Raw genomic sequence first — 22,257 nt, forward strand, 5'->3', positions numbered from 1 at the left:
CCGACAACTGGGCTGTCTCCATGACAGCAGTCCCACAGGTGCTGAAGTCAGACATGAAACGGAGACCATATGACTTGCTTTAATCATTTATTATTTCATATATACACAGACGTATTGCACAGGTTATATCTTAAGAGCACGTCATTTATACAAACACAAAGGTCTGGCTTCAATCAAGGGAGACGAAACCACAGGTAACTTTGTGTTCTTTTATGTGAAGGATACATGTTTTTGTGCGTTGTGTTGGGTTCGTTTGTGCGCATGTGTTGGTCAACGGATTTACATTCTATATATTTACACACACAGTAAGATAAATATATAATTTTAAACTTTTCAAAAGATTTTACAAACTGATAAAACAGTTTCAAGACACTCTTCCACTTTTCCGTGCTAGTGGTACAGGACACTGGAGGACAGCACACCGTCTTACAGTGCGATTATCAAAGAGCTGATGTTGGCTGAATAACTATGGGTTTAGGTGGATGGATTCAAACCTGAACACAGGATACCAAATGGTATCATGCTTTGTCCTCAACTTAAACCTCATTAACTCCCAGCTACAGTGACCACGTTCTCAGATCATGCTGTACCATTTTCACGGAGAAGTTTGACTTAATTTCAGAAAATCATGTGCGCATTTGTGAAATGACAGCAAAAACAAAAAACAACAACTTGCTTCTGAGGTCCTATGGTTTTCTAGATGCAGAGCCGAGAGTAAAAATAAAAAGTTGTTGTAATCAGCAGTATCTAAACCTAAAATCAGTTGTGTCGAGATGGTTTTTGACGACACAGATGGTGTTGAAAACTTCCTCTAAGCATGACGATTCATAGGTGGATTTCAGGTGTAGGTTTACATGAGCGGTCTGCAGGAAGAGCAGTGGTGGAAACTCGGGGATGTCCACATCTCGTATTACTTCACGTCGGACTTCCTCTTCAACAGTCTCTCAGTCTTTATAGGTGAGATGGGGTTTAGAGTGGTGAGGGAGCGGGAGGATGGAGGCTCCGTGACGCTCACATGTTAAAGCTTTCTCCACAACCACATGTGCCCTTAATGTTGGGATTGTTGAAGACAAATTCTCTGGACAGCTTCGACTCCACAAAGTCCATCTCAGTTCCCAGAAGTGTCAGCTGAGCTTTCTTCTCTATAAACACCCTCACACCTGCAAATGATACACAGTAGCGTCAGATTTAACCTCATGCATTTGCTGTGCAGAACACAAAACATATGGAGCAGATGTGCAGCAGAATATATGTTTTTACTGGCATCACATGCAAGACTGTGAGCTTTAATTTTGTTACTCGTTACACAAGCAGTCATTTCCTCTATACTGATAGTTTAATTTCTGAAAAATATACACATTTTGTAACCCATTTCTGTGTAAAAGGTCTGTGCACGTGACATTAAACACCTCTCAACACCATTAAACTACACAAAAACTAATGAAAATTTCCAACTTTAGCACCCTCCAGTGGCAGTGTTCCACTTAGCAAAGCACGCCATAAATCAGTCTATAAAAATGTCTAATATATGTGGTCTTCATAGTAGGACATAGCTTACCATCCTGTACAACTTCCTCATCAGACTTGTCTTTCTCCTTGGTGTAGTCCAGCGTATACGTCAGTCCGTTACAGCCACGAGTTCTAACTCCAACCTTTAAACCGATCTGATGAAGAACCAGATGCATGTTAACGTCCACTTTTCTTCAAATCTCCTCAGACATTCAGTATATACAGAATTAATAGAAGAAAGAATGTAGATGGGTTAACTAAAGCCAACAGGAAAATCTCATAACTGCATTGAAATAACACCTCAACAGACAAATCATTATTTCTACAATATTTCTCTGGGATTATTGTCACACAACTGCAGGTTTATTTGACTAATTATGGAATCTGACATTCAGCATTCCTCTAAACCAATTTTAGAAAAATAATAACAATCTAAAGTATAAAAGCTATGACAAAGCAAATCTCTATTTCTATCTGTAGTCACAACTGTGATGTTGAGCAGTTTACTGCCAACAGCATTATCTGATTGGTTTCATGTCAAAGAGCAGCCTGTCAGCACTCAAGGATAAACTTTGACAAGTTCTTCTTAAATTAAAGCTATATGAATCATAAAGAAAGCCATTTCAATTAGGTTTTGTGCTGTAATTTCTTATTCTAAATTCTGGGACTAAGATTTTAGTGAGTACTAAAAATCTGCATCAGCCTTGCAAAGAAAAAAAGCAAACAAAAACACTTGACCGCTAAATTGTTCTATATTTCTAAAGCTTCTGTGACTCAGAGCAAATTAACAAATCACTAACATTTTAGTGTTTCAAAATGACTGTTCCGTTGCTGTTAATTCAATGGCTTTTTAAAATTACAAGGATACAGGCTCTGATATGCTCTTATTGTTCAGCAGATTGACATGTTGAGCTACAATCCCATGCAAGACTTTCTGACGTTGCTGTGATTTCCTTCTACCAGACATGACTTCTGTTTCCCTCACATGATCTTTCAATTTCACAATCTGTCTCCTAAAAAATATAAGTATGTTTTGTCAAGGAAGAAACACAGTGACAATGTGGGCTCACTTTTAAATAAGTGAAAATAAAATGTACCTAAGTATTCCAAAAAACAAACTTGTTAACCTGTTTACTGAAAATGTAAAGCTCAGAACAACATAGCAATCTGTTGCTCTTAGAAAAGATGTAGTGAAGCAGTGTTCTCTTGAGGATGATGTTTCAGTGAATGATGGTCATATTAATTACTCACATATTCTGGTCTGTCCTGCAGCAACAACCTGACCTTGCTCACAGCTGCTGGAGTCTACAGAAAAGACAACAAAAGGCACAGTGTTGCTATTCAGAGGTAGAATAAACAAAGGATTTAGATGGAAGCTTTTATTTTGGTAAAACTGTTTCCAACACAGTGACAGGAAGAATGACAATGCAGAAACAGGCTGAGTTTGTTTATATCCGCATTGCTGTTCCTTCACTGTGAACACTGTTGCGAGGCTCAACACTTCAGCTTTTTCCAAAATGACCTTAACTTCCACAGCTTCTCGTGTAATAGAGAATTTCTGGGTGCAGAAAAGAGGGATCCTAAATGTTTGGGCTCTAATGTTGAGTCCTGTGGGAGACTGAGGTGAACTACATTAGCCACAAGGTGCTAATCTCCTAAAGCCCTTAAAGTGTGACCATCTGTGTGTGCTGCTGATTCCAAATGTAGAGGACATCCCAACCGTGTCACAGCCTGGAGTTGTTTCATAGCTATACTCTAAACCAAGTTTATCGATAAGGTCTAAAATTTAACTTGTAGGCCCTTTTAGAGTGGATAGTAAACAGCTTTAATTGCAGCACAAGCATTTGGCACTATATCGTAAATCCCACATTTCTTTTTACGTATATCACGTTATGAAAGGTAGAATGATAAACACAGTGATACATAACTTGATATATGGTTATTGTATCATGTTTGATCCATCATTTGGTAACATTTACAGCTACTGTTGTCCCTGAGGCCTAAGACATAAAAACCACAGCAGAATCCTTATACGACACATCTGCAGTTGCGTCAGTATTGAAGGATATCCCACTACATTACGCTTACTTCAGTGCACTACCTTTATCAGCGCAAACCACCAACACATTATCTTGCAGCAGTACTGTTGACAGAGCTCCTCAGCTGACACTCACACACGCCCATGACAACAAGCCATGACTTTCAGCTTCCGACACTCAGAATTATATTTCATTTACAGGGTACTTAATTACTGTTTATTTTCTGGCATGTTTTGCTCCATTAGACAGCTGAAAGCGAAGAATGGCTGTATATTTGAGGGAAGAACATCACAGGCAGAAATGGGTGACAAAGTTAACGTGACAACCTGCTTAAAGGATTTTAGTAGGGTGCCTCCATAATCACATATTTGTATTTGATTGGGTTGAGATTGAGCAACCATAAAGAGCACAGGATATGATTGACAACATTTTGATACTCATCCAGACATTCAGTGAGCTCTTGATCCCCACAGCATTATGTTTCTCCACACATTACTCAGAATTTTCCTGTTAGACGCCATGCATATGTATCTAACCAAGGCCTCTGGGAACATAATATAATAGTTGAACAACAACATTGACTAGTTTCATACTCAAGAGCATATAGCTACCACAACAACTGAATTAAAAAGTCCACCCTGCAGGTTTAACATAGAGGTCAGTTTATCTCTTGGGTGGGAAACTAGACCGGACTAGAAAGTCTGCAGTTCTCTACAGGAAGTGCCAGAGTCGGCTGTTTTCCTGTGGAGGTCTTTTAATGTATGTGGCACCAAGCTGTGATGGGTTTTTTTTGTGTCTGTGGTGGCTAGTGTCATTTTCTACACTGTGGTTGGCTACAGGAAAAGTGCATTTAATAGATTGTCTTGGCCATAAGGACAGATCTAGACAATCTACAAGCAATAACAGAGATGTTGTCAAAACTCCTCTTCATCATGGACAGCAACTCCCACCCTGTACACAGTGCTCTGGCTGGCAGAAAAGCCCATTTATCCAAAGGCTAGGGATGACTAAATGCTTCAATGAATGTTAAAGGAGGTATTTTCTTCATGTTACCATGCAATCAGTTAATTCCACCTTCAAAATTACATAAATATTTGTTTTAATTTAAATGTTTACATCTGCACATCCGTTTCATCAAAATTTCAATTTAACTAGTGTTCTTCTCATTTTCATTATGTTCGGCATAAATGTTGACTGTGGCTGTCTGGTGTGTTTCGGGTAGTCTAGCCTGCAGAAATATGGGTCAAGTTGTATCAATAAGCTTACACACACACACACACACACACACACACACTTTATTTTTTTTAATTATTATCAGTTTATTTAAAAAGGGACCATGTACAATATTAAACATAAATGTTTCCATTTGATTCATTGTACCAGAGTTAGCTTTAAGCTAATTTTCATCTGCAGCCCCTCAGAAATTATCTTTTGTGCAATTATCCAAACGTCACATTATTTTACCTGGGGATTATAACCAATGCAATTCTTATGACTAGTTAAGGTAGCCTTAAAGAATCTATTCAATTCATATAATGCAGTTTTCCACTTGTCGAAAAGTAACTGCAGCCCCTACATTGAGACTAAAACATAAAATGACTGTCTTTCATTCACAAGGGTTACATTTTAAAGATCACAGCCCACAGAATAAGTATAAAACTCATCCATAAATCAACCTTCTTATAATATTGTACCGTTACAGAAACACTGCCGATTCTGTTATTATTCCAGCACTATAATACTGACTGTTATGTAAATGCTATGCCTCATTACACTAAAAAAATATAAGTATTTCTTTGGTCACAGTTACTCTCCAACAAGAGAGCCTTCACCAATCCGTACCTTTGCTATTACCTCATTCAAAGGGTTACGTGTATTTGTACATTGTGACTGTTTGACCAAGATAAAAACAGATGTAGACGTGTACAAATTGAGAGATAATGACTATTTGGCACATCGTTGGCCTTCCACTTTAACTGGGGTCACACTGCTTAGTGATTTTTGTTTAGAGTTTCATCTATTGGTGCAAACTTCAGATAACTGCAGTGGTAGCTTTAGCATGTCCATGAGAAGCGCTCTAGTAAAAATGTCCGTTAGAAATTATAGAAATTTAGAAGCACTCAAATTGAATTCTCTGCATCATAAAGTTTCTATTTAAACAGCATAAACCATATAAACCTTTAGCAAGTGATCAATCTGCAAGTGACAAGTGGAGCACAGAGAAAGTAATATGTAAACAAACATCCCCAGACAGCATGATCACCGGTTAAACTGGACCACCAGAACAAAGGAAACGTTTTTGGTTGTAAAATGTGATCAAGTGTACACGGAACTTGCTAGGGACTAAAAATTGAGGATATTCTCTGCTGCATCAACGCAAAACCCCTCCCTCACATCCTCTAAACTTAAAGAAAATGCTAAATTGAATGTCTGCAAGCTGCGCTGACTATCATGAAAGCTAAAATTATTCCAAAATATAGATTTAGTTAGGGTTAAGTATTTATTTCAAGCTATTAGTGAAAGCTTTATTTATCAATTACGCCTTGGCACTTTTCTGTACGTGTGTACCTACTAATGTACAGTTCACTGTCAAGGAACAGCTGCTGGCACATTGCCAAACAACAGCTTAGTGAGCGTCCTCCGAGTAACGTTAGCATCCAATTAAGCCCAGCGTCATTCTTGTAGAGCCACTATAGCGTACACAGCACATAATCTAAGTTATTCAACATAATAAACAATGTATCGTATTTGTCAAAAAAGCTCGTTAACAAATGAATTGTTCTGGGTGTAACGGTGAACTTGCAGATGATGAGCTAGCATAGCTAACTTACACAAGGAACACAATGTAACAGTCGCTACCGTTAATGTCGCACTTTCTTAAGTGACCCATACTGGACGGACAAAAAGTGCCCTACATGAGTTTATAACAAAAATTAACAACTTACCAGGGTCAGTGCGGCTCTTGTGGGTAGTATCTTTCTTTTGCTGACCGCTCGGACGGTCGCTCGCACCATGGAGGCAGACATGTTGCTAATGTTGCTAATGTTGCTCATGTCAAAATCACAACATACAATTGCGCAGGCGTGTTAAAAAAAAAAATAAGTCAAACGCCCCCAAGAATCACCGCGCTCAGAGATTGGGTAATATTGTGACAGACAGGCGCAACAGCCAATGGCCTGACAGATGAAAGTATGCCATGTTTTTTTTATCAGCTTCTATTGCGTAACCTTCTTATATTATTGCACTGTTACAGAAGCACTGCCGATTCTGTTATTATTCCGGATCTAATTAACGCTTCCGTGGTAATACTCTTGTTTATTGTTCCTAGATCATCCTTCCTGTTCAATTGAATTGCCCTATTCATTACACTAAAGAAACGCTTAAACTAAACGTCCACCAAGATTTTTCCAGAACTTGCAGCAACGACATTCTTGCTCATTTTACGTCTTCTGATAGTCGTTTAAAAAGAAAAGCTAACATCCAGAGATCAGTATGGACGAAATTCACTAATACCTTTGTGAATACAACAGAAGCTCCTCGTGTAATTATGTACAATACGTCCAGTTTCTTGTAAATTATTGGCATATTTATTAATATATATTACACAAAAATGCAAATATGCTTAGTAGAGTTACTCATTTAACCACAACTACAAATTTATCAGTCATTGCATCTTATTTTGCAAATATCTGACCACACTAGTGGCTTTGGATCTATGTAGTAGGACAAACCCTTTGACCTCAGAGCTATTTAAATTTTAAAAAAAGAACTCCACACTAGTATTTGATTTCAGTTTAATGAATTCTTTGACACACAAAATGGATTGCAAGCCAACTTTTCCTGGCAGGATCAGGGTTCCTTAATCCCAAACTAAATCTTCATGTGATTCCAATGAAATGAAATACAATAAGGCTGGTGTAAAAAACAAACCTGCTTTAAAAATGAGAAATTTGATTACAATAACCACAACAAATTATTTATTTTAATAAAATTCAGCATTATTAGGATAACAACAAAGCCAGACGGTCCATATTCAAAGCTGAATGATAAGCAGGTCTTTGAGACATAACTAGCAGCAACAGAATTCAAGGGCGTGGACCCTCACAGTGCAGCTACCAATCCGTGGCATCATTACAATGAAAGGAAGCCTCTGTGGCAAATAAATACATTTATCTTTCAAATGAACTAACTGAGATTACCTCTAGTTAAGGAGTGAATGCAGTGTTTGCAGCAGTGTATGCCATCAGCTGGACCAGTCGATTGTTTGTCTTTTAAAAATATTACCACCAAATGAAAGCAGGAAATATTTTACACAATTTTGTCAACTAATGTGTTTTTGCATTACTACTACCAGCCTTCGTAGCCTGTGTAGACACACAAACAAGCTGGGGCTAGCAGAGAAGTACAGTTACTGTCCTTCTGTTCGCACTTGCAGGCAGTTGCGGGGCAGTATGTAATCATGAATACGTGTGGACCAGATATCTCAGAGGACAAAATTATGATCCTGAAAAATACATCTACGGGGTGGTTTCTCTAACAAAGAAGACACAGAGACACACTGCAGGTAGAGAGGATTTCAAGGCTTAAGGGGACAGATGTCAGCACAGAGGACAAATTAAACCAAAATTAAAATATGTTCAATAAAAAAAAAGCTCCTGGCCAGTATGAAATGTACACTGACATTTTGTTAAATCCCCCAAAACATCCTAACAACCCTTTTAATTGGAAAATAAGGAAATAAGAAAAATTATTTTTTATCTCAATTCAAAATGGCCTTCAACTTGCTGATTCTCACTTTAAGCCACTTGACTTGCAGACCACAGTGCATAGCATCACCATGTTCATTTGTCTTACAGCTGTAGCATAATTTGCAAACACCAAGGCTTACCAGACTGTGCAGACAGTTTAATCTATACAGTGTCAAAGTGTTAGCATCAAGTATAAGACAAATACACAGTATGCCGTCTCCAAAAGATACCTTATTTTGGAGATCTAAGCTATTAGTCATCTAACACTGACACTTCTGAATTATTTACATTTTTGAATTTAAGAGATTTCACACTGAATCTGCAATGACATTGCGTGAAATGCAATGAGTTTAAAAAAAAACTTGACTGGCAGAGTAGGTAAAGAAAGACATGACATGAGGTGCATGCATAATGGCTTGTCTTGTTAAAATGAAAGCTTTAAAAAGCTCCTCTGAGGAGGAGGGCTTTAGGGGGAGAAAGAGAAACGCATAAAAAGGCCCTATTTGGCTTCAAGTCAAGGTTCCTAGCTTTGGCTTTTAACGGGCTCACACTGGCCCAACAGTACCATTCAGATTTAAGGGTTTCTGGACTTTGAGTTGCTGTCTGCCTGGACAATAATAGAATCTCAGGGTTTGTGTATCCACAGCCGCTGCTCATTCCACTGGGCTCTTCCTGTGAGCCGAGCGACCCAGATTTCTGCAGGCTAAACTACCTGAAACACACCAGAAAACAACGGTCAACATTTATGCTAAACATGTAATTAAACTCACTGGCCACCTTTGTAATGTAGGAATACATGTATGTAATCAGGCTAAATGGCAAATCAGGGAATTCTGATAAACTGACAGCTGTATTTGCTTTATTTTTCTGCTTTAATCTTGAAAAAAAGTCATGTAATCTTACATGTGTGATCACTCACATACTATGTTATTGTAATATATAGAAAACAACAGAAAAAGCAGGATCAAAATGCTACACTTTAGACCAGTGGTTCTCAACCCTGTTCCTCAGGACCCCATGCCCTGCATGTTTTAGATGCTTCCCTGCTCCAACACACCTGACTCAAATGATCAGCTCGTTATCAGGCTTCTGCAGAGGCTTGCTGACGAGCTGATCATTTGAGTCAGGTGTGTTGGAGCAGGGAAGCATCTAAAACATGCAGGACATGGGGTCCTGAGGAACAGGGTTGAGAACCACTGCTTTAGACAATAGATCAGCAAGTGTTCACTCCAGGGTCCAGAGAAAGACGGATGAATCCGAGCCTGTGGCAAAATAGACATGCCCTCATTCTCTCTCCTCACCAGCCCTAAACGAGACGGTAGACTCAGAATATAAAAAGACACTCTTTGTTCTCTGAGACTAATGTTTTTGTATAAAGTAAAAAGAGCACATGGTCTCCACAAATTACAAACATATTTTGGCTCAAACAAGTTGTTGGGCTCACAATGGAAAAATAATGAAAACATGGACCGACACTGTGTGCGGAAGGGAAAGCTGTCATTAAGGGAAAAATCATTTGTAGCATATGTGGATAATTCTCTGATAAATAAGACGGAATATTTTAAAATAATTTCTACATTTCATCCAAAATAAGTGGGCTTGTGAATCAACTAAATGTTAAATTAACTACATAATAATGAAGCGATAAATCTTTCAGGGTGACAGTATCTTTCCAACAGCAGAAAAAGGGCTGTAACTTTAAATACCTGCTTGTGGACTCAATATCACATTTTGTTGCTTTCTCTTCTTCTTTTCTTCTTGTATAGGCAAACCCTGAAAAAAACACGGAAGATGAACAAGGGCACAGGTGTAGCAGTGCACATACCAACCAGCCACAGTGTCAACAAGGAGCTGTTTATTCATAGAATATTTTTCATTCGCTGAAAACACACCTGTTTCTCCTTTTCTCTCAAATTCCTCAAGTGGGCTGAAGAGGGAGAAGAAAAGTTTTCCATCTTCAAATTACCTGCCAAATGACAATTCAAGATCAAAAGGAAGCAAGATATTTACTCATCAACACGCAAAAAATTTTTGTTTTTTACATTTTAAGCAAGGTTATCGAATGAATACAACCGCCTATGAGGTTAACCGAAAAATCTTTTGAAAGAGCTTAACAATGTCACATGAAACAACCAAATAAGAACCTGCAGGGCTTCTGTAAAGCTGGCAGTCCTTCTTGATGTGGGCAGTTGATCCACACAGGTAGCAGCAGCGCATCTCCAGTGCATCTCTTTTCCTCCAGTGTTCACTCTTGTGTCTGACCTGATCCTTAGCATCCTCTGCTGTATCCATTCTGTCTCGCAGGTGTTCCGGCCTTTTCTCTGAATCCCTTCTGTGCTTTGACCTGGGCCAGGATCATTCACAATATAAGTCTAACGTGGCAGACTTCTAAGTAAGTGAACACTGACAAAATCTGACATGTTTTCTACTTATACCCACTTCTTACGCATCGGGCAGTCCTTCATAAAGTGGCCGATCTTGCCACAGATGCGGCAGCAGCGATCATTGGGAGCCACTTCTCCTTCAGTAAGTACCTCTGGGTCAAAGAAATACTCCTGGGATGGATGCAGATGAATCTTAATGTCAGTGCTTAAAATGATATCACCACAACATGAAGCCATAGTGTCTAGGCAGGAAATATTCACCATCTGACTGGGGTACGCAGGAGGAAATACTTTGACCGGTGTACCAAACACTGTTCTTCCATTGATAAAAGCCTTCATGATGAAGTTAGTCACTGTTTTGATGAGAGATGACAAAATGAGAACACATAAAACCTCTGAAAAGAAAGAATAAAGTCGCAGAAGACAGAAATAAGGAAATAGTCATACTTTTTCTGGATAGACCAGCACCCAAGTTATGATTCAGGTCAAATGGATCTGTAATATGAAAAGGGAAAACAAAACAAGACAATTAAACAGTGAATTATGACTACAATTACTTCAATACAATAATATGATTGAGCCAGTCAGGGAAATTGTAATTTACACCCATGTCTGCTCAGACTCATAATTACTGAAGACTTTGAAGTGTCGTAAGTTCATTGAGAGAAACAAAAAGCGACGTCAAATTCTTTGTATGTGTTCACATGTTTAGCAAATTAAGCAGATTCTGACAGAACGTATAGTTGTAGCCATGACAGTAGACAATGTTCAAATATGGAAGCTACTGCAAAGAAGTTAGAACTTCTCAACTGCAGACTTTGCACACATCTTGAGGTCAGTAGCACAGAAGATCTGTGCAATCGCCACAGATTAGTCCCATCAATTTAGTAGAAAACCAAATGTCAAACATAGTCACAGTCTCAGTGACTGTGGAACCCTTCTTGTCCTGCGTTTTGATGTTGAATAACAGCCAGATAAGTGCTTTTGACAGCCAAGTTGACTTTTGACCTCTGGGAACTAAAACTTCATCACTTTATCATTTCATCCTATTAGACCTCTGGTTGGAAATTTGTCATAATCAGTCCATGAATTATTGAGTTATGGGCAAAACCTGTCCAAACGGATCCTTCCTGCCACAGTTGTCCCCAGCATAGAGGCATATAACTACTTCCAAGAAGCCATGCCATCATTTAGATTGCATGGCTGTGACAAGCATTCGGTGTTGGATAGATGAATAGTTAAACTGTAGCATAATGATGCAAATGTTCTTTTTTTTTTCCATTTTCCCTTTGTCTTTTTATTGTATAACTTTGTGCCATTAGTGTCACAGAAACTGACCCTCAATGACAATGTATTTGGACGTCCACTGCTTGTTGAAGGTAGTGAGGCGGGCGTGCTGTCGGACACAGACGACATGCTCTCTGAAATCAAAGTCTTCAGTGTAGAAGCGGAGCAGGCCGAGCCACAGCTCCCCCACTGACTCAGAGTTCTTCCCATACTGAGGCCAGCGACTGGGCTGCAGGTAGAAGACGACAACGTTCATGTGTTGTTAAGATGTTGTTAAGAGACAGTGTTACACAGCTGTTCATTACAATAATTAACAGGTTTACATACAAATATGCACAAACACAACATACTCACTAGCGTTTTTAAATCATCAAAGAAATACACGTTCCAACCATCAACTAGCACTTCTGGCTTCTTCTTTCCATCATAGATCTGCAATAAACCAGAGACTGTAAGACTGGAAATATAACATTACAACCTAATATAATGAATAAAATAACTGCACCAGAAACAAATCTGAGTGAAATTGATTTTTATAGCTCTACAAAGAGGACTCCAGCAGGGCTGTGTTTGCAACGAATAAAAAAAATCCTGAGGAAAATAAAAAAACTAACTGTAAAATATCTTCACATAGCAAAACTAAAACACAAACCTTCATAGAATGTAGCTAAAAGAAACACAAACGCCTTTTTGAACACTGTTACAGCCATTAAACTTGTACCTCCTGCAGAACAGGGATAATTGGTGGGTTTCTCTGCTGAAGGAAGAACAGCACCATGAGCGTGTAAGCGTAGGATGAGAGGCTGCCACGTGAAGCGTCCCCAATGTCACACATCTGTAACGGAACCAAAAAACATGGTGGTGATACGGTTATGCTGATCAATATAATGGTACAAAATGGCACATTTTATGAATATTTTACAACGATGCTTTGGCTGCAAGTGGTAAATCACATTCACCTTGGCAAAAACCTTCATGACATAACAGAGGATCTTCACTCTTCTGTCAATGGCAGCATATGAAGCCAGCAGGTGTGTGTTGTGCAGGGCCTGAAATGAAAAAGATTTGTCTTAAAACTTGTCACTAAAAAGCAAATCTAAAGGTTATTCTTTTTCCACTGATCTTTTTATCAGTTTTATTTTATAGACGGAACCCACCAGTGTGTTGTAGAGGCTGATGTCTCCCTCCAAGCCGGTGCGGACATGATAAAACTTCACAATGGGTACTTTTGCCGTGGTGATGGGTAGGATGTTCTTCAGACCTGGTGTCAGGGTGTAGATATAAAGACAGGTGAAAAGAGAAACGGGGACATTTTTAGTTTGGTCAGATAGGCTCCATTTCTTTTCTTACTTCAAGAATCATGGGACACACACACTCAGGAACTTCATTTGATCATTACTTTTACTTAAAGAATAATTCTAGTTCATTTCAACATGGTATATTTACAATAAAAATGGCTTTGGTGGCTAGGTAGGCCATGTCAACTTTGCTCTTTCTGCCTCACAGAGTCCAGGAAATGAGTCACACACCCAGAATATGAACAATGAAAGCACAAAGTCCAAACCCCTATTAATCATTTTAAAAGTTTTGTATTTGATTAAAAAGTTTATACCTCTAGTAGCAGTCATTTTTTTGGTAGAGGTGGAGAGTTTCATAGTATGCATGATTCATACAGTTACAATATCTGCATTAATGGGAAATATGCCAGGTTGAAATAAACCGGAGCAGTTTGTTGCCATTTATTAAGAAATGAAACACATAATGGTTGCAAGTTATCAAACGAAAATATATAATGATGCACAAGAAGTCCATGAATGCAGCTTTCACCTACATCTGCTATGCCTTACCTGGGTGCTTCTTCAGTGACCTCGCCAGGCTTTCAATGATACTGATGCAGTCAACATCCTGTGTAGGGGGAAAAAAAAAAACAACACAAAGTAGTTATTCAAATTTAGAATAACAAAAAAGTCACCATAATTACATACAAATGCCTTTTGCCTTTTTAGAGACTAGATAAACACATTTACTTGGTTTCTCGAACAAAAAACTAAACTTTCTTTGAAGTGGTCAATTTCTTACAAAAGTTCTCAGAAAAATCTGAACTCAAGACAAATAAAGTCTGACCCTCAACAGAAATATACCTGACATAAACGATGTGAGTAAATTAAAAAAACAACTTACATCTATGGTTTCCTGCCCCTCCAGCACCATGCAGATGTCGAGGTCACTCTGTCTGAAGCCAAACCCATTTTTGGATGATCCAAACAGCTGTAGTCGGGCTCCTGTGCATCAAAAAGCAACATTTGTCATTCTTATCAAAAACCTTCTCTGTTACGCATCTTGTAGTTCATGGAGAAGGGAATGAAATGTATTATCAGGCTAGGTCTACTTTGATAAACTAAAAGCTGCTAAACTGTAAAGAAGGAAGTTTACTTCACCAGCAAACTGTCGTCTGACAAAGGCCTCCAGGTCTTGAAGGATGTGTTCTCTAACACCCACCTCCAGTTCATCTGGGGCAAAGTCACCTTTAAAGGGAGTAAAAAAAAATGACTTCAGAACACTTTGTGATGAAGTAACTTAACAAGATACAAACCCTACTGACGGTTTAGGCACATGAAACACTGAATTCATTAACAAAACCTGCAAATACACACTGGGTGCACATTGCAACAACTACTACTTCTGCTACAAGAACAAAGGACATAAATGATGACTTCATTTTACAATCTTGAGTTTCAATTTGTTACCAAATTTATTTTACAAAAAAATAATATATATTTTAAATAACTACAGTTTAATCAATGCGAAACACGACATCACACTCCAAAAGGTGTTTCAGGTTATGCAAGCTTTGCTTTGCTTCAAAAGACACTTTTTGTCATCTAAATTCATGTTAAACATCGAAACATTGCCACATTTTTGGAATGTTCTCTGCTGCTATTTTGTGCCAGCTCCATTTAAAAGTCCCTGCTGTTTTTCTTTAACACTTTAGAAGCAATACAATGAAACTTGCTAATGATTAAATTTCACAAAACACAAAGCTGCTCGTGAACAGGTGACATTCATCAAGTGGAAATGACCAAATTACAACAAGGTCAGGTAATGAAGAGTTTGTGGAATTCTACTCGAAAAAGGAAACCTCTTTTTTTAAATTTAGAAGAGGAAAACACAAATACTTGGTTTGAGTCCCACTGTTTATGCCACGCATCAAAAAAATAACACCTTAAAATACTTGTGCAATCACATAATACTCACTGTAGCACTGCTCACAGACTTTGTTGAGGACACTGTGAAACTCCTGTGTTATTGGAGGTAAAGCTTCCAGCTCCACTTTCTTGAAATCTTCAGGACAGTCTTTCTTCAGATGTCCGTCACGCTTGCACAAGCTGCAGACGACCATGTGTGACTACGAGATAGTGAAAGGAGTTTAACTTGGATGATTCACACAAGCTTATGTATCAGTTAGATATTCATTCAAGTGAGAACAGCCATGAAGACAAACTTGCCTTTCCTCTGGTGAAAGCCTGCTTGGTGAACTCGTAAGACAACTTGCTTGGTTTTTGTTTTTTATTTTCCGGGCCTTCACCTTTAACGCTTTCCGCTGAAGCTGGAGGTGAAAGACTGTCAGCTACCTCTTCCTCCTCTTCCTCATCCATCGAAGCAGGCGTGTCCAAATCTGGACCCTCCTCATCAGACAAAAGCTCCTCCCCTGAGATCTCATCCACTGGGAAAATCTCCTCATCCTCGGTGGTGAAGCTATCCAAGTGGTGACGGTTATGCGTGTCCACATCAATGTCCACATCTTCCTCGTCGTCCTCATCCTCAGAGAGGCTGCTTTTGCCCGGGTCCACTTTTTCCTTCTCTCTCTCTTCATCCGAGTCACTGTATTCTTCAACTTCCTCCTCTTCCTCAATAATGCAGTCAGAGTCTTCGGGACCGTTCTGTACAGCTTTAGGATGACTTGAATACTGTGACTGAATGTTGAGCTGACTGAAACCTGACAGGCCCTCAGTCTCTTCACCCAGACCCTTAGCATCGGCCCCTTCAACAGATCCTCGCTTTGAATCTCCTTTGTGATTAGCAGCTGGCGTATTGAGTGGCAGTGCAAAGTACTTGTATGTGGTTTTGAGGCAGTGCAGGATGTACTCGTACATCTGTTGGCTGTTCAATGTGCGAGCCACATTTCTCTTTACGGCAAATGGGTCTGCAAACAGAAGCATTTGTTAGAATTAAATCACATACGAGTACACACTCTCTTTACAATGTGTATTCAAAAGAAATATAAACTGTGTTCAGCATTTAAAAAGCCAACAGACTTCTAAGAACAAATATGGGGTTGGGGAAAATGTATAGCTTTTCAGTACCGCTCAATACATCAACAAAATCCCACAAACAAACCCAGGAATATTAACATATCCATTAATGGCTGTTGTTTCAACCTGGCTATTATTATGGGTCTACTAGCCCTGATTATGATTCAAATTATAGATTGACTGATGTGGGATTTACGGGGTCAATACCTCTCCTAATTATGGGTAATCAAGAAGAAACCAGTATGTAATGCTTTAACAGCATGTGATAGGCTTCTTCACTAATAAGGGTGACTTTAACTGAATATGTAAAACAGAAATAAAAGTGATTAAATGAAGACGTTCTTCTCTGGTTATGTGAGATTAACTGAGATTGATCAGTTGTTCTGTATTTTCTAAATCGTTCACAGTTCTATCACTTTTATTGTCCACTAAGGTCCATATCTTACAGCGTTATTAATTAGTGTTTTCCAGACACTTTTGCAGGGTAATATTTGGCTGCCTTCTCGCCTAGCTGCTAGCTGTTTGCACAGCCTTAACCACTGTGAGAGTAGCTAATTTCCTGGTTTGTGGCAATGACTTGTGTTTCTTGTTTAGTTTTTGCAGTCTCTGCTTAAGAGACATTTCTGAGATGATACAGATAATTAGAAAAATGCCAAATATCTGCCACAATAATCAGGCAGGCCAATAATCGGTCTATCCTTAGTTCAAAACACTCCAAGTCAAAATTATCCCATAAAAAAACATTTTTGATGTGACCCTTTTGACTCCTAATAACATCAAGATTAAAGTACTAGCTTGATTTTTACAAATAAGAAAAAGTCAATTGAGAAAGCTTCTGACCCTCGACAGCGATGCGTTTTTTCGGCCAGTCTTTCATCTCTCGGGAGAGGACAATGCTGGTCCGCACACTGATCACATTGTCAGCCATGTTGAACTCCAGCGAGTAGAAGCGAAGCATTTCAACCCAGAGAAGCCCAACGTCCACCGGTGGATGAGGGCTCTGAAACACCAGAGGAATCTGCAAGAAACCAGACAACACGCACATGCATTATTAGCAGTTTCCAAATATATACTAAACTTTTTCTGGAACATTCCTCTGATTTGCCCAAAATAACATTTCCCATTCTCTGATTAAACGTAAATACAATCAGTCTTGTCTTTGAATTAAACTTTCTGTATTTTGGTCTATAAGCAAAGTAAAAATAATCTGATCTAGAAAAAGCACATGAATTTCAAAAACTACAAAAATGATCATATCCAGTTGTTTAAAAGTTAGGAAGATGAGAATTTACATTTGTATCATCATGGTTACCTTCCCCTTTATAGTGGAGCCATCTGCTGGATGCGATGATTCTTTGGCGGAAGGGCTGTAGGCCCAGTGTAAATATCCATCCTCTGTATGTGTGAGACTAAAGTCTGACAGCCTGCTGAGTGAGAACATCTTGATCTAAAGACAATCAGATGCTTGGGTTAATTTCCATTGAACAGAAAGCCAAACTAATACCTGGTGTTTTGTTTATCACAGGGTCGAGATGAAAAGAAGCACACACCTCCTGGTTCAGGTATGCAGGCAAGAGAGACTCTTTGCGCTTCTGCAAGAAGTAGATAACCATGAGGGCGAAGACATATGGAGGCAGCCCTCCTTCCTCTGCGCGGTCGATCTGACAGATCTAAACCAGAAGCAAGAACATCACATGCTTTAAACCAAAATGTGACATTTGTCAAAAATCATAGGCATACTGAGGCCTCTACTACTAGCTGCCTGGCTAATGTGGGAAAGGTCATGGTTTAAAGTAGAAACAAACCTGGGCCCAGCGTCTGAAGCCCAACACCAGCAGTAGGAGGAGAGGCTCCCTACTGGCTATAGCAGAAAGATAGGAGGTGGTTTGGAATGCATTTTCATTCCCTGCACTGACTTTGCAGATCAGGCCACTGTTGAAAGAAATAACAGTTTCAGTTTCCATTGGGGGGGGGGTTAATGCTCTTGTGCATTTTGCCAATGAAAGCATGAGATGAGTAACTGTCTTTTTTCTCTCTTTGCATGTAAGAAACCCAATCGTGGTAATTTCACAATGCCTTGAAAACTGGTCACTCTGAATCTGTCAAAGATCAAGACTTCAAAGCCTCTTTAAATCACAGAATTTGATTGAAAAATTTCACAAGAAAACAATCTAGTAACTACAAACAACTGTAGGATATTCTGACCTCTTTTTTTCTTTGCATATGACCACAGGCACCCTGGCATGAAAATCGGCTTCCAGATCAACAAAGAGAGCTGGGAAAGGAACAAAAAAGCATTTTAAATCTAAACCTTCCATGATAGTTTAACACATGATTGATCTTCCTATGGATGGGGGATTTCTTAATACAGAAAAAAGCAACTGAATGAATACAAAGGTGACTCACGGCTCACAGAGAGGGTCTCTTTAACCAACAACAAGACGTCTGGCTGATGCATCTGTGAATACATTCCATTTTAAAGCCTTTATACAACATACAATATAAAAAGGACACATGAATGCACTGTATGCTACACGCACAGCGTTCACAAATGAATTACTGTGGAAACCAAAGATGTAAAGAATGCAACACAATCTGCCATTCACGCCATCATTATTTGTCTCTGCCACATAGTCATGTTACAAGCTCTTTCTGTTATTTTACATGTCTTCTTATTGCTAAGCTAAAACTACAGATTTCTCTATTCTGCAGGGAGTTATGGAGAGTTTCCTTATTTTACCACGGTCAAGCAATTCTTACAACTGACCGCAACGCTGTGATAAATCCACATTCAAGCTATCGAACTCACACTGGGCTACTCACGTGAGGTGGATACTGAATGTCAATGTTGACATCAGAATTCTTAAATCCAAATTTAGTGCAAGATGATCCATACAGCCTGAGCTTGATCTCTACAAATGACAGAACGAGAGACCATAATGTTAACAGCATTAAAACGCAATTAACAGAATAATAAACCAAGTCACCTGCCTGTTTGCTTTACAGCAGAAAGGTTTCATTTAGGTAATGCTTCCGTCACTGAATGAATATTTTATAGTTACACATCTTACCTGGCAGGACGCACAGAAGGAGGTCTTGCATGACGGAGACAACACATTGTCTTTTCTCCACATCCTGGTCATTCAGTCCATGTTCCCATACAACAGCCTGAAGAGCAGCACTCACAGCACTGATCTGCTCTGGACCAGGAGGCAGAATCTCAGTCAGCATCACCTGCTCTTGCCTCTCCTATAAACCCAAACACACACAAGTAAAAAGGTTGTCACTCCAGCTTTGAACGCATGAAGACTACTGCTGCACACTGATAGTATAGTAGTGCGATCTATCAACAAATGCTTGTTGTTATAAAAATGGCAATTTGCACAAGAAGACAATTTCTCACTCTGGCTCTTTTCTTGTGCCGTTTGTCTCTGATATGCCTGTAAGCATCAGACACTGAATCCAGGAGAACATCACACAGCGCGCAGGTGTAAAGTGCACCAGGGTTGCTGTGGGACTTCTGAACCAATTTAAAAATAGGAAAGCACAGATATTAGATGCAAAAATATTATAAGACTGTCACAGACGCTCTTAACTCACAAGCAACTTGTAAACACTTCAAATGTTGCATCACTGAAGCAAGTCCAATGACAGAAAATTGTATTTTCAGGTTTAACTACAACTGAACAAAGACGTATGATAATAAAAGTCTACCTTCTTTAGGGAAAAGATTTCCTCCCTGTTAAGCCGCCTTTCTGTTTGCTGCAGGCTGCGCAGCTCTTTGACTGAGAGTGCAGACTCTTCAATCACAGGGCCCCTGTTCTCCTCAGAAAAAGGTTTCTTTTTGTTTCTGTTTCTCCGTCTTCTTCCTTTAGAAGAAAAAATAAATGTGTCAAAAATATGTATGACAATGTTTTTTAGGTAGGTTGTGTTAATCAGTACTGTGTTAACATCATAGATGATGCAGTAGAGCACGTTCTTACAGTCAGACTTATGCTACATCACTGTGAACAGGACAATCACAGTGCACTCCTATTAATAGTTGTCTATTCAGACTCCCACCTTCAACAGCCTGCTTTAGACTTTAGGTGTGGACAACCCTAAGTGTTACACTCATTCCTTCGAGTCTGATTTCCAAATCCTCACCTGAATTATTTGCACCATCATCAGGGATGTCTCTCCTTCCCTGTTCCCTGTCTTCCCGTGGACCTTCTCCCTGGGTACTTCTCCTCCAGTGCGGCTGCTGTGAGCGTTCTCTCCAGTTCTCTTCTCGACCTCCACCACTGTTTTCAGGACCTGAGAACCACCGGAGGTCATCCCTCTGAGAGGGGCTGTGACCACCTCTGAATCCACCAGGAGAGTAACTCAGGGGCCCCATGCCTCCCTTCTTGGGACTCGCCCAGTAAGGCCCACCCTGGTTCTTCTTGCCCTGCTGCTGACCTCCCTCTGATCTGAAGTTCTGTCCTCGAACATGGTCCTGCATCCTCCAGCTTTCTGACTTGTCTGTTGGCGCTGCTGCTCCCCTCTCCCAGCTGCCTTGCTTACCCCGGTATGGCCTGCTGGGTTTATCCATGGTTCGCTTGTGCTAAAACTAGAGGATGAAATGCCCAATAAATGTAGATACAGTCCTTGTGTAATTAAAACACCACTCACACAAACTGTATCTGCCAAACTCAAAGAAACTTTCAATGGCTGCAGGTTTCCTTTACATGAACTTCACAGCAGAGTGCTGCAGATCTTTGCAGCGGAGGTGCAGATACTGAACCAACAGGTAGCATAAGATAAATTTAGCAAATTTAACCCTCGTCTAACACACTCTGACTTCTGCACATTCAAGTTAACTGTTAAACGACTCTACCTGGCTGCAAACGCTAACAGGTGTAAGCTGAAATTATGACTCCAGTATTCACATTGGTAATTCTCGGGATACCGCACCAATATTATTTACACGAATAACGGTCACTACGTACAAATGTATCGTCTCCCAACGACCCAAGTTCCTTGGCTAACGGAAACGTTAGCCCTCTAACCCAACTACCTGACTTTGTTTATGGCATGGTGTTAGCTTAAGCTAGCTCACTAGCTTCTGCAGTGTGATTTGGCTCTAATGTCTTCCGCTCCCTCTAGTTAACGGTGTATTATATTATCACGTATGTTCCTCACACACCGTCTACAAACGAGTGCTAGTCGACACATTTAACGGTAGTTCCTGCAGCCATACAGCCACATCCAGGCTAATGGTAGCTGCGCTTGCTAGCTAGGACAGCAGCCTGCTAAACAGCTAGCAACATCTAGCGTTGCTGTTTATTTCATAGTTTTTGTTGAGCTGTTCAACATGCAGCTGTGGTCAAGGAAGCCGCCAGGTAAACAGGAGTAATAATTAACCATAAATACAATTAAAATCCTTACATTACCTTTTGTACGCGTACAGAGAACATACTTGGAGCCTTGTTCAGGTCTGACTTGGCATGATCTCTTGCACAGGAGTTTGAAAGGTGACGTATAGACTGTGTGTTTTCTAATCGTCAGCCTTAAAGTTCCGCCCAACGCTAAAAACAGCACAACTGGTTCCTCTTGTTATTATTATTGCATAAAATCACATCAAGTATTATTAATAATAGTTTACACTGCAGCCAGGAAGCCTCCATCTGAAACTGTACTGAATACACTTAATAATCTCCACAAATCTCTGCTGTTGTTCTTGTTCCTGTTTGAGGACGTTCTCTCATTTTATTTTCATTTATTTTATGATGACAATAATAATAATAATAATAATAAAGTATAACCTTACACCCTTACATAACCTGACAAACAATATTTTGCCATATATTATTATTGAATAAATAGTAATAATAACACAGTATATATATTATATATAAAATAAATACTATATATTTATGAAGTATATGTTGTTTTCTAATATTAGCATGGCGGTTTTACTGAATTTTTTGAGAGCTGTATTTAATTTTATCAAAAG

General features: G+C 39.3%; 2 protein-coding genes across 3 annotated transcripts; both read right to left on the bottom strand.

Annotated features, from left to right (window-relative positions):
- Positions 1-70: 70 nt before the first annotated feature.
- Positions 71-6,633, bottom strand: isca1 (iron-sulfur cluster assembly 1). The gene is made up of 4 exons (XM_051950747.1): positions 6,494-6,633; positions 2,761-2,814; positions 1,559-1,664; positions 71-1,160 (listed from the first exon to the last, which is right to left on the bottom strand). The coding sequence occupies exons 1-4, from the start codon at positions 6,599-6,601 to the stop codon at positions 1,012-1,014; spliced, it is 417 nt and encodes a 138-aa protein (XP_051806707.1). The 5' UTR covers positions 6,602-6,633; the 3' UTR covers positions 71-1,011.
- Positions 6,634-7,325: 692 nt separating this feature from the next.
- Positions 7,326-21,836, bottom strand: tut7 (terminal uridylyl transferase 7). Of its 2 annotated transcripts, none has more exons than XM_022198102.2 (29): positions 21,695-21,836; positions 20,427-20,871; positions 19,995-20,149; positions 19,684-19,800; positions 19,352-19,529; positions 19,104-19,192; positions 18,687-18,738; positions 18,486-18,555; positions 18,086-18,212; positions 17,831-17,950; positions 17,593-17,727; positions 17,121-17,298; positions 15,474-16,171; positions 15,223-15,373; positions 14,406-14,492; positions 14,149-14,249; positions 13,815-13,872; positions 13,125-13,228; positions 12,927-13,016; positions 12,689-12,802; positions 12,322-12,399; positions 12,019-12,196; positions 11,128-11,175; positions 10,942-11,033; positions 10,736-10,851; positions 10,441-10,640; positions 10,189-10,262; positions 10,003-10,069; positions 7,326-9,008 (listed from the first exon to the last, which is right to left on the bottom strand). In XM_022198102.2, the coding sequence occupies exons 2-29, from the start codon at positions 20,851-20,853 to the stop codon at positions 8,950-8,952; spliced, it is 3,963 nt and encodes a 1,320-aa protein (XP_022053794.2). In that variant the 5' UTR covers positions 20,854-20,871; positions 21,695-21,836; the 3' UTR covers positions 7,326-8,949. The 2 variants fall into 2 exon arrangements, with proteins under 2 accessions (XP_022053794.2, XP_051806706.1); XM_051950746.1 differs by lacking the exon at positions 7,326-9,008 and adding an exon at positions 9,352-9,602.
- Between the last annotated feature and the right edge of the window lie 421 nt (positions 21,837-22,257).

This window comes from Acanthochromis polyacanthus, chromosome 7 (assembly GCF_021347895.1).
Source record: "Acanthochromis polyacanthus isolate Apoly-LR-REF ecotype Palm Island chromosome 7, KAUST_Apoly_ChrSc, whole genome shotgun sequence".
Classification (NCBI taxonomy): Eukaryota; Metazoa; Chordata; class Actinopteri; family Pomacentridae; genus Acanthochromis; species Acanthochromis polyacanthus.